Source organism: Lycium barbarum, chromosome 9 (genome assembly GCF_019175385.1).
Source record: "Lycium barbarum isolate Lr01 chromosome 9, ASM1917538v2, whole genome shotgun sequence".
Classification (NCBI taxonomy): Eukaryota; Viridiplantae; Streptophyta; class Magnoliopsida; order Solanales; family Solanaceae; genus Lycium; species Lycium barbarum.
In genome coordinates, this window is record NC_083345.1 from 80,785,650 (window position 1) to 80,799,290 (window position 13,641).

Consider the following 13,641-nt stretch of genomic DNA (forward strand, 5'->3'; position numbering starts at 1 on the left):
TTCTGATGTTCGATCTTTACCTGTTGGCAAGTAGGGCATTGAGCTACGAAGTTAGAAATATCTTTCTTCATACCATCCTACCAATAAAAGCCCTTAAGATCATGGTACATCTTGGTGGATCCGGGATGAATGGAATACCGGGAGCGATGAAATTCTGACAAGACCCTGTCTCGAAGCTCGATTACATTTGGAACGCACAAACGTCCTCCGTATTTGAGAATCCCATTTTAATCCAGTTCAAAGGCTGAAATCCGATTTTATTGCACTCTTTCCTTAATGCTAGCTAAAACTGGATCTTCATTTTGTTGAGCCTTTATATCTGAGGATAGAGTAGATTGGGATATATTCTGTAAGGTAATACCAGTGTCTACTGAATCCAGTAGGCAAACACCCAAATTTGCTAAGAGATAAAATTCCCTAGCCATTTTGAACTTTTCTGTTGGCACATATAATAGGCTACCCATTGACTTGCGACTTAGAGTATCAGTAACAATATTAGCTTTGCCAGGGTGGTATAAAATCTTAGCATTGTAATCCTTTAGCAATTCGAGCGACCTTCGTTGACTCAAATTCAGTCCTTTTGCTTGACGACTTTTATGGTCTGTATAGATATCAACATGGACTCCATATAAATAATGTCGTCATATCTTCAAAGCATGAATCACCGCAGCTAATTCCAGATCGTGGGTTGGATAGTTTTGCTCATGTTTCCGTAACTGTCGTGAGGCATAAGAGGTCACTTTACTGTTTTGCATCAGTACACACCCCAGGCCTGTGCGTGACGCATCACAGTATACTGTATAACCCTTGGTGCCTTTTGGAAGGTTAAGAACCGGAATGGATGTCAACTTATCTTTTAATTTCTGGAAACTCCGTTCGCATGCTTCTGACCATTGAAATTTGGCCCTCTGCTGTGTTAATCTTGGAAGGGGAGCTGCTATGGAAGAAAATCCTTCTACAAATCTCCGATAATATCCAGCAAGACCCAAGAAACTTCGAACTTCCGAAGCAGTTGTAGGTCGGGGCCAATTCTTAAGGGTTTCGATTTTCCGATCGTCAAACCTTAATACCCTCATCAGACACAATATGGCCTAGGAAAGCTACTGAGGTCAGCCATAATTCACATTTGGAAAATTTGGCATATAGCCTCTGATCTCGCAATATTTGCATGACCTTTCGGAGGTGATCCGCATGTTCCATCTCCAAACGAGAATACACCAAGATATCGTCAATGAACACTATAACAAAAACATCCAAGAAGGGCCAGAATATTGTGTTCATCATTGCCATAAATGCCGCAAGAGCATTGGTCAATCCAAAAGACATAACTAAAAATTCAAAGTGCCTATATCTCGTTTGGAAAGCTGTCTTTGGAATGTCTTCCCCTTTCACTCGTAATTGATGATACCCTGACCTTAAGTCAATATTCGAGAAGCATTTAGCGCCCTGTGGCTGGTCAAACAAATCATCAATTCTAGGCAACGAATATTTGTTCTTAATAGTCACCTTATTCAATTACCGATAGTCAATACACATTCTTAGGGAGCCATCCTTCCTATGCACAAATAATACCGGTGCTTCCCACGGAGACGTGCTAGGCCTAATGAAACCCTTATCCAGTAAGTCCAACAATTGCACCTTTAATTCCTGCAAGTCAGCAGGGGACATGCGATAGGGTGGAATAGAGATGGGTTGAGTGCTTCGATACACGTCGATAGCAAATTCAATTTTCCTTTCGGAAGGGAGATATGGTAATTCAGTGGGGAATACATCCTGAAATTCATTAACTACTGGAATGGATTACAAAGTTGGCTGTTCGGCCTCCGTGCTCTTTACTCGAACCAAATAATAAATATAACCTTTGGAAATCATCTTTCGTGCCTTAAGGTAGGAAATAAACCTGCCCTTTGGAGCCGGAGTATTGCCCTTCCATTTGAGGACCGGCTCACCCGGAAACTGGAATTTCAAAGTTTTGGACCAACATTCCACATTGGAATAGCAAGAGGCTAGCAGATCCATACACATGATAGCGTCACTAAATTAGAAAAAGTTTCACTACCAGATATCGTAATCACACACTTGCGATAAATTCATCTCGCAACGACAGGTTCTCCGACTGGAGTAGAAACTAAGAAAGGCTTGGACAAAGATTCGGGCTTAATGGCACACTTATCAGCAATATAAGGAGTGATATAGGATAGTGTTGAAACCGGGTCAATCAATGCATAAACATCATAAGAATAGATGGATAAAATACCTGTCACAACATCTGGGGACCACTCAAGATCCTGCCACCCAGTAAGTGCACAAATACGATTTTGGTTACCACCGGAACTTGGCACCTGACCTCTTTCCCTACTTCTACCAGTTGGAACTGATGAAGAACCTTGTCCAGGAGGGTGAACATAAGATTGGGAGCCTACGATCGAACCTACCTGCTGTGCCGGGCCTCCACTACTGCGAGATGGACAGTTTCCCATAACATGGCCAGGCTGCCCACAAGAGTAACACACTCTCATACCCTTGTGGCACTGGCCAAAGTGGCCCTTACCGCACCGATCACAACGAGGCAGTGGGGGCCTTGCCTGGCTTGATTCTCCCCTATAAGAAGGAAGTGGCGCTCTCGAACTTTGACTCGATCCGAAAAAGGTGGGTCGATTATTACGCTGCCTCAGAAACTGAGAAGGGGCACTAACTGCTGAAGGAGAAGATCTTCTATAAGAATAAGGCCTATCACCTTCCTAATAAGCACCTGAATAACCTGCGGATCTGGCCCGCTTATAACGGGCCTTATTCGGGTCTTGCTCGGTCCGCTGCTTCCATTCAAGATCCTCCAAATTTTGACCATATGCCTGGATGTATGCAATATCCATGCCACCTTGTAATGAAGCCGTCATACAATCCTTAATCAAGTGGGGATCAAGCCTAGTCACAAAACGGTGTACCCTATCTTCCATATCAGCCACCATTGTTGGAGCATATCTAGCCAAGGAGTTGAACCTCAAACTGTATTCCTGGACGCTCATATTATTCTAACGAAGCAATAAAATCTCATCGCCCTAGCCTGACGAACCTCAGCGAGCAGATAATGATCTAGAAAGGCCCTAGTGAATTCGGACCATACTGTTGGAGGTGCATTTTGCCCCCTTGACTGTTGCTAGGATTCATACCATACTGCGGCCACATCCCACAGTCTATAAGAAGCTAGCTCCACTGATTCTGTATAAAAACATGCATTACCCTTAAAGCGCAGCCCATTCAATCTACAATGTTCTGAGGATCATCCTTCGGGTATGTCCCTGTGAAAATCGGAGGGTCCATAGTAAGAAACTCACGTATGCGGGAACTAACAGCCCTAACCGGAAGGCTAGCCTGCCGCTGAGTCTGGGTAGCTACCAATCTAGTCAATAATTGAACTGTATTTCGCAAGTCCTGATCGGAAACAACAGGGGGAGGAGCTGGAGGCTGAAGAGCCGAAGGGTCTGGAGCTCTATCATGCTCTTAAGCAACTAATAGAGTAGAGGTAGCATGTGAGGGGGTAGCGCTCTGGGCCTTACCATGCCCTAACTCAGCTGGGGATACTCGGCTCGGGCCTTTCCCCGCAGCGCCCTGTACTTAGCTGACCCTCTTCTTTCTCTGAGGCATTGATGAAATTTAAATAGGAAAAGATTAGATAATACCATCCTTACTTGGCTTTATCACATGATCTAGATCATAAAGAAAAGCATCTTCCTAAATGCCCTGTAGCCTCCTGGCTATATATATGGTGCACGACGTACCGATAACCAGGACTCTACTGGACACGGCTCATAGACATCCTAGGACTGAACTGCTCTAATACCAATTTATCACACCCCGACGAGGAGTATGACGGGCTCTGTCCTGTGGGCCGGAGACCACCTGACTTAATAGTTGCTTTAAACTTCAGATACCGTAATTTAAAGAACACTTGCACGTAGAAATGGCCTGGGATCGAAGTATCCGATAATCCAATGTATCTATACAAAAGCGAACCGACAAGGTCGCCACAACACCACGAGTATCATAAATTCAGCAAGGCTAACAGGAAAGTATCATAGACAAAAACAATGCCAGCGTGACCATATACAATACTTGCATACCCCACTATATCTCAGAGTGTACATATTAACATGTATTACGCTAGCAGAAGAGTACCAAAAGATAGCAAGTCCGGAGTAGTGGCACTTGCTGACACCGCTAAGTTGGAAAATCCTGCTGCGGTTGCTCCTCAATAAACCTGTCTGCGCCTGCAGCACAAAATGCAGCGTCCCATGCAATGGGACGTCAGTACGGATAAAAGTGTTGAGTATATAAGGCTGGAATCAATAACATAAGTAAGACGGAGATACAAAGAGAATAGAAGTAACCTACCATCTGAGAACGTACAATATACAATGCATGAGTTTAAAATCGTATGCAAGTGTATACTCATATATATAAATAGTATTTATATCATTATCATAACGTACCCTGCCTTTTCAGGACTCGGTGTATAAGTACCCGGCCCTTTCGGGACTCAATGTGCCAGTATCCGGCCCTTTCGAGACTCGGTGTATAAGTACCCGGCCCTTTCGGGACTCGATGTGTAAGTACCCGGCCCTTTCGGGACTCGGTATGTAAGTACCAACTGATTAGTGGTTGCAAAATTGGTGTCATACCCGGCTTACTATAGCGCGCCTCGGTGTAGTAAAATAATGCATACATATATGTATATACAATGCATAATAAGCCAATGAAGTAACAACGGCCCTTCGGAGTAACATAAGGTCGTAACCTCTGAACGAAATATGGAATTCATATCGGATCCAAGGAATTAACTTAATGATGATCAACATGATAATATGGTAAGAATCAATCAAGCAATTAAGGCATTAAGATTTGAATTACTGTCACGACCCAGCCCCGTGGGCCATGACTAGTGCCCGAACTGGACACCCATATGTATACCTGTTAGACCTAATCAGACTGACACTATAGACAACATAGGAATCGACATAGAACCAAAAGTCCTCAATGTCACATATCAAGATAATTTGTCCCCTGCGGAGTCTCAACCAATCACAACGAAATCAAATACGCAAGCCGACGAGGTTGCCACTATATATCATTATAATACGCAAACCGACAAGGCTGCCACTACGTATCGATAACATATGCAAGCCGGCAAGGCTGCCACAACCAACAGAAACATCCACAATAACTATATAGACACAGCTGATCATAATCTATATACAACCCACACACATGTCTACAGACCTCTAAGAGTACTAACAGTGAAATATGACGGGACAGGGCCCCGTCGTACCCCTGGACAACCATATATAAATACATGAGAAGATCTGTACCAAAAGTCTAGGCTCCGGAACAACAGAGCTCTCCAAGACAGCTGACTGGAAATCCTAAGCTGGGGGATCACCGAACCGAGTGTCTATACCTGCGGGCATGAAACGCAGCCCCCCGAAGAAAGGAGGTCCGTACGGAGTATGTACTGAGTATATAAAGCATAAGAACATCAAGTACAGATGAATCATGAAAACCAGCCTCAATAATAGAATGCATCTGTGGCTAACATCTGAGAATATATGCGTAACTCTATATGACAGAAACTGACTCTACGGCGTATGATAGGCATAGATTATAATATAACTGATAGTGTTGTGGAACGTACAACCCGATCCACATATAATATAATAGTGTCGAGGAACGCCCGATCCATATATGATATAATAGTGCCGAGGAACGCCCGATCCATATATGATATAATAGTGCCGAGGAACGTATAGCCCGATCTATAAATATAACATGTTAGTGCTGAGGAACGTACGGCCCGATCCATATATAATATAATATGTTAGTGCCAAGGAACGTACGGCCTGATCCATATATAATATAATATATATAAATGCATGTAAAACTCGGAAAAGGATACTCTAAACCCCTCTGGTGACATAAGAAGCTAATATGAAAAGTCTCTGGGAGTTATGGACATAAAACATAGGAGGCCAACGATACATATATCTCTACACTCTCTAAGAACAGAGTCTTTGGAACTTGCTTGCTCACTGTGTTCGTTCATATGATAAGGATCATGCCAAAAAGAAAGAAAGGATAACTTTACATACCTGTTAAAGGTTATTCGTAATCACGTTCGCTTCGTCGCCCCTTAGCCTATTTAATATGAAAGTAACGCTATCGTTAGTAAACTATACTTTCTAGCTTATAAATCTGTAAACAATTGCTTATAGGATTCATCTTTTAATTCATACTTTCTTAATTATGATTTTCATTAGTTAAGGACTTAACGGAAATCGGGCAGCATCTCCCCTATATACTCGCCTAACCCGAACTTCCAATTAACCTCCTGTTATCACAGAAATACCAAAAATGACAATAATAGAGATATGCATATAAAACCCTTACAATTCAGCCCATAAACAACTTTAACAATCCAACAACCCTTCCTAACACTTTTTCAATCCAATTCGTTAACGTTTCAAGGTTATACACCGAACAAACCAACACACGCTTTGTAAACGATATGTTATACACTTCCTTTTTCCAAATTTAGAATCCACATCAACAACAACACGACCACAACACGAATAACAACATGTGAACATAAATCGTACTTTTAATCCTTTCAATCCACAATTTCATATAACAACAATTTCATGCAATTTCTTACTTCCAATCTCACCCAATCCAATTTTAATCCTTCCTCTACAACACCATCAATAAAATTATACCACAAAATAAGAAAATCTTACCTTAATTTACTCGGAGGAATTTCTACACTTGTTTGCTCCAATTTCACAATTTCTTCTTCCTCAATTCAATATCAATGTTGCTATCACCTTCTTGGACTTGTAAATCACCTTGGAATTAAATCAAGTCAAACAAAAAATAATTGACCATGGCTGGCCGTGAGCAGTGGCAGCCATGGTTGCTAATTTCCTTGCTCCAATTGAGCTTTGTGAAGAAGAAAATGAATTACTAGTCATCACAATTCCTTATATAGGCAGCCCCAATGATGGACACGTGTCCATCACAATGAGTCACCAATTCTATTTTTTTTAAAAGGGATCGGGTGGGGCCCACTCAAAGTATAATTAACTTAATTAATCATTAATCCCTGCTTAATAATCTAATCATGGTTAGATAATCCCTAATCTCCAATAATATTTCTACACCAATTAAATTTACAAGCAATCGTGCACTCATTAAAATTGGGGATTAAAAGCCCTTGTCTCATATCTCAACAATAACTTCGTCCTTAACTTATGTCGATTAGCTTACGAATAATTCGACGTACAAAATACGGGGTATAACAAAAACATAGCATAGGAATGGAGTGAGTTTGTTGTGGAACGTTCAGGTTCATGTTCTAGTTGGATTCGTGCCAAAGAAAGAGAGAAACGAACACCTTACATACCTTATCCGTCAAGTCACAACTTAAAGAATCCCTTACTTCGATGTTTGCCCTTCACGCGAACCTATACATTGAGAAATACATCTTTAATCATACTTCCATCATATTTCCATCAACTTGTAAGCATTACTTATTGAAGACTAATTTGGGTTACGAAAATTTGGGCAGCATCTCCCCTATATTATTCACTTCCTCCAAATACTAACAACTCCCAAACAATACCAACAACATCAACAAGAATATCATCAAAATTCTACAAGAAAAATATGTACATTTTCATCCCAAACTCTCTTCAAACTTCCATCCACGAGACAACAACACCAATACAATAATTATAACTCTAATTCTCATAAATATTCCTGAATCAACACTAATAAAGAGAAATTCACACCCTACCTTCACTAGAATAGGAAGATCTTCAATATGTACTTTGGATCTAAGCCACCTCCGACGCAAAAAAAAAAAAAAACTATAATTGCGGCTATACGCTTTTCGAACCCGAATTCGGAGATTAATAATTGATTTGGGCTAAAATTGTGTGTATGGATGTTGAGCGAATTTTCTAGAATTTTTGAGAGATTTTTGGGGTGTTGGAATGAAAAATGAGGGGTCACCCCTCTTTTTATAACGTTCCAGATTCTGCCTCAACAGACCAAAAAATTACTCAACGTGTTCGCGCCACCTTAGGTTGTGCTCACGCTGAGTTGTCCCCTGTCTCCTTTGCGCGTTCACGCCACCCACAGGTGCGTTCGCGCAGAGCTAGTCCCTGCCTTGGAAGCCTGTCTTAAAATGCTCATAATTCTCTATTCCGATGTAGGATCGACACACGGTTTGTTGCGTTGGAAACTAGACTTCCCGAACTTCACTTTAGGATTCTACTTCACTTCAAAACTCCTCGTATACCATAAGATATTCATTCCTCAATTAGGGCCAAAATTACCCCTCCTATTTCCTCCAAAAATCCAACAACTTAATTTCTTTAATTCACTTGCTCTCCAATCCTTCCGCCGCTTATTATATGAACTTAAACCCTCATAAACATAGGACAAGAACATCTAATCTCATGTATCCTTGGATATAACTCCAATGTCCATACTTACTACCGCCAACACTTACGAATTTCCACGTACAAAACTATGGCGTGTAACATGTAAGACATAAGAAGATGACGGAATGACCAAAGTGAAGGGTCGAGACTTACCTTTCAAGAGTGTTTTAGCCCTAGCCTTAAAACAAGAGTCCTTAGGAACTGTTTTTGAGTTATGAGGGGAATGGGTTCGAAATAAAGATTATAAAACACAGATTATACCTTTGTCGACCGCTGCAGCAGTTGACGTCTCACTGCAGCGGTCTCGCTATAGCGGGAAACCTCCCACTATGGCAAACCTGATTAACTCTTCCCACTCCACGGTTGCAATCCACCACCCGCTACGACGGATTCGCTACAGCGGTCCCTCAGCTGCTGCAGTGGTCTATTTTGACCAGTAGCTAAGGTTTTTCCCCCAGTTTCCATCAAAAAATCCTACAATCTGAGGCCCTATAGACGTAAACCAAACATGCACATATACATACGAACATGCTACGGACTTACCCGCGGCTTCATAATTCCCAATGGCAGAATAGTTTTCTAATTCACCCCCCAAAATTACATTGTGGGTCGTTACGATTGACCTTACGTCACTCCGATAGATTCAGATTGTCTTCTTATCATTCATGCATTATGTATATATATTTACATGTATAATATTACCACACAGGCATTATATACGCGTATACTATATGATATGTATATAGGATATGGGAAAAGTAAGGCGTTATATACGCACCACCACTTGATCAGCTGTTATATGATGATGATGACGATGCCCACAGAGGCCGATATGATACGATGGGATGCCTACAGAGGCTTTATGGTGTTATACACACAGACACACACACACAGATATATATATATATATATATATATATATATATATATATATATATATATATATATATATATATATATATATGACCAGGCATTATATATGAACGTGTATGACACTTATGCATATTATCGCCCTCAGAGGAATTCAGATGCATAGGTTGATTCTCTCTTGTCTCATGTCACTTTCATGTCTCTATTATGTTGTTTTCATGCGTTAGATACTCGGTACATTATTCGTATTGGCGTCTCTTTGGCTGAGGATGCTGCATTTCATATCCGCAGGTTTTTAGATTTAGGTTGACGACCCTCTCAGTAGGATACCAGCTCACCAGATAGTGTTGTCGCACTCCACTTATTTTGGAGTTGCCTTGTGAGTCAATATGGATATGTATTCATATTTATGGGCATGGCGGGGCCTTGTCCCGACTACATTATGTTATGTACTCCAGTAGAGGCTTTTAGACAGTTATGTGTAGTAAGATGTTGGATGGCCTTGTCGGCCCGTACAGCATGTCCAACATGTTTATATATTTATGTCCTTTGAGACATGTCTCATTTTCAGTCTATGGTTTCTGTGAGTCAGCAGGTTGTCTTGTGATGGCCTTCATAGCCCATCTATATTATGATTATGTTCACAGATGTATGTCTAGTAGTGTTCGGCAAGTAAGGCTCGGTGCCCGTCATGACCCTCCGATTTGGGTCGTGACACCCTCATCGTGCGTCCACAAATATTTAGTTCCCTACGTGCACCCTGCAGGCGTGTGTGACATAGTTTTAGAGAGCAGTTGTGCGCACACTAGGGCTACAATTCTTGGCCAAAGCACACTGCTTGAGTGAATTTTCTAAAATTTCAAAGTTTTAGGAATCTGTTTGTCTCATTCCTATCTCAGTTCTTTGATTGTCCTAACTAATTAACAACTAGTAATTGTTCATACTTGATTGTTAACTAGTTCTTGAGTATGTATTTTCTTTCATGCCAATTCTTTCATGCTTTTATTGTTTAATCTTCATTGAAAAGTTCATTGACTCTTGTCTGTTTGTTTTGAATCGTCCGTCTTTGAATTAACAAGAATCTATTCTTCCATAAAGAATTAGCAACCTTGTGAATTGATTTGGGATAAGCGGTTCGTTGCCAACTTCGAATGAACACTAGAGTGTGGTAAGGCTTGAATACAAATACGAGTGACGTGAGAAACTTTACTACAAATCTTGTTTGCTCATTTTGTAGGTACAAGGAGAGAAGTCATAAAGAGCGGAAGTATAAGTAATTATGTCATCCATAGCCTCGGATTCTTGTGATGATGTGGAAGGCTATGCCTCTAGTGATGAAGGATATGATTATGATAGTGATGGAGGCTATAGAAGAGGTGATGTGACATATGACCATGATCAAGATGGTGGTGAAGAGTACTACTCCGAACGTGAATATGAGACAAATGTTCCTCGTGGATCTTAGAAAGAAGATGAAGGAGTAGAAGAACTTTACGAGGAGTCCAATAGTGAAGACGAAAGCTGTCACGACCCTACCCCATGGGCCATGACTAGTGCCCGAACTGGACACCCGCATACGAACCTGTTAATATATAATCACTGAATCCATGAACAATATGGAAACTTGCAAAAGAAATCCAACGGTTCATAACGTCATCATATATGTATATTCAGATAAAATGTCTCCTAAGGAGTCACTACTGACCAAATCATAAAATGATACGCAAGCCGACAAGGCTGCCACTACACATCAACATCATGTCATATGCAAGCCGACAAGGCTGCCACTACAGACGGACATCATATCATAGCGCATCGGATAGACACAGCTGAACAGAACTTATACACAACCCACACATATGTCTACAGACCTCTAAGAGTATTAACAGTGAAATATGACGGGACAGGGCCCCGTCGTACCCCTGGATAAACATACATATATACATCATAAGATCTGTACCAAAAGTCTAGACTCCAGAACAACAGAGCCCTCCAAGACAGCTGAGTAGAAGTCCTATGCCGAAGGGTCACCAAACCGACTATCTGTACCTGCGGGCATGAAACGCAGCCCCCCGAGTAAAGGGGGTCAGTACGGAATATGTAATGAGTATATAAAGCATGAAATACAGTAAAAAGGATCATAACTGAAATAGGGAGTATAGGAGACAAGGATAACATCCAAAATACCAAAACACTTGCCTTTTGAAACATAAATCATGCATGTCAATATCATATATCATACCCGGCCATTATGGGACTCGATGACATAATCATATCATCATCATATATATATATATATAACGTGTCCCGGCCCTCTAGTGAGGGACTCAGTGAATAAAGTCATCCTTGGCACCATAATCACATCACCATATCATCATATCATCATCATCATATATATGTATAACGTGTCCCGGCCCTCTAGTGAGGGACTCGGTGAACAATGCAGTGAAACTGTGCACGAAAACATGTCCTGGCCCGGGACTCAGTGAAAGATATATTAAGGCATGCACGAGCAGAGTAGTGAGAAACCATATGCAAGTTAAAACACATCTGAGACTCGATAAAATAATCAAAACGAGCTATCATTTGAAAATCAAGGCAATAGTCATATCAAGTACCTTTAGAATATCACTATGGATTATATCAAAATAGAACTTTTGGAATCATATACACGTATCAAGACATAATGAAATAGCTTCTGGGAGTCAAGAACATTAGCCATCCTAGTGGCTCTAAGAATAGGAGCTTCTTTGAAATCATACAAATACGTCGTCTGTTTGTTTCATCAAGATCATGCCAAAAGAAAGAAGGGTTAGCTTTACATACCTGTCGTAGATCAACCGTAACCAAGCTTACTTCGTCGCTTCTTTACCCTATTTAATATGAAAGTAACGCTATCGTTAGTAAACTATACTTTCTATCTTATAAATCTACGATTAATCGCTTATAGGAATCATTCTTTAGTTCCTACTTCCTTGGTTAGAATTTTTATTAGTTAAGAACTTAACGGAAATCGGGCAGCATTTCCTCTATATACTCGCCTAACCCGAACTTCCAATTAATCTCCTGTTATCACAGCAATACCAACAATGACAGTAATAGAAATATTCATATCATATCCTTACAATCAAGTCCATAAACAACTCAAACAACCCAATAACCTTTCTTAATCCTTTTCCAATCCAAATCATTAACATTTAAGATTATACACCAAACAGACCAACATACGCTTTGTATACAATACGTTACACTTCTTTCTTCCAAATTTAGAAGCCATATCAACGACAACACGACAATAACACGAACAACAACATATGAACATAAACCACACTTTTAATCTTTTCAACTCAACAATTCCATATAACAACTACAACTCCTAATATCAACGATTTCATGTAATTTCTTTCTTCCAATCTAATCCAACCCAATTTTAATCCTTCCATTACAACACCATTAATACAATTATACCACAAAATAAGAAAATCTTACCTTAATTTACTCGGAGGAATTTCTACACTTATTTGCTCCAATTTCACTATTTCTTCTACCTCAATTCAATATCCAATGTTGCTATCACCTACTTGAACTTGAAAATTACTTGGAAATTAATCTAAATAGCAACAAAAATATTTTTTCCTTCAACCATGGCTGGCCGATAACAGTGGCAGCCGTGGCTATGTATCTCTTTTCTCTCCATTGAAATGGCAATTACAAATGAAGTTTATGACCAACATTAGTCACCAACAAATGCATATATATGCTGCCTATTCTATTTACACGTGCCCCACTTCATGCTTTATTATTATTTTGTTTGTTTGTTGTTTTTTTTTGTATTTGCAAATCGGGTGGGGCCCATTAGATGGTGTAATTAACTTAAATAAATCCTTAATCCCCACTAATGACCCGAGCATGGCTATTAATTAATCCCTAATCTCTTGTAATATTTGTACACTAAATAAAATTTATAAACAATTTGTGTACTAGTTACAATTGAAAATTAAAAGTTCTTATTTCATGTCCGAAAATAACTTGAGTCGATTTGCTTGCGAATAATTCGACGTATAAATATACGGGGTATAACAAAAGCTATGAAGGTTCTCATACTACACACCATGGATGTGGAGGGACGTGAGGTATAATTCCTTTTCACACATGCTTTATAAGCCATTTGATGAAGACCCAAATGAAATACGAAGTTGTGATGAACACGAACCTTGTGGTTATGCGCTTTGTGGTAATTATGCCTGTGAAGGTAGTGAATTTGAACATAATA

General features: G+C 40.2%; 1 protein-coding gene across 1 annotated transcript; it reads right to left on the bottom strand.

Annotated features, from left to right (window-relative positions):
* Positions 1-257: 257 nt before the first annotated feature.
* LOC132611993 (uncharacterized) lies at positions 258-3,026 on the bottom strand. The gene is made up of 5 exons (XM_060326347.1): positions 2,753-3,026; positions 2,268-2,386; positions 1,573-1,773; positions 1,071-1,452; positions 258-601 (listed from the first exon to the last, which is right to left on the bottom strand). Exons 1-5 carry the CDS (start codon positions 3,024-3,026, stop codon positions 258-260), a joined length of 1,320 nt encoding a protein of 439 aa, XP_060182330.1.
* Positions 3,027-13,641: the final 10,615 nt, after the last annotated feature.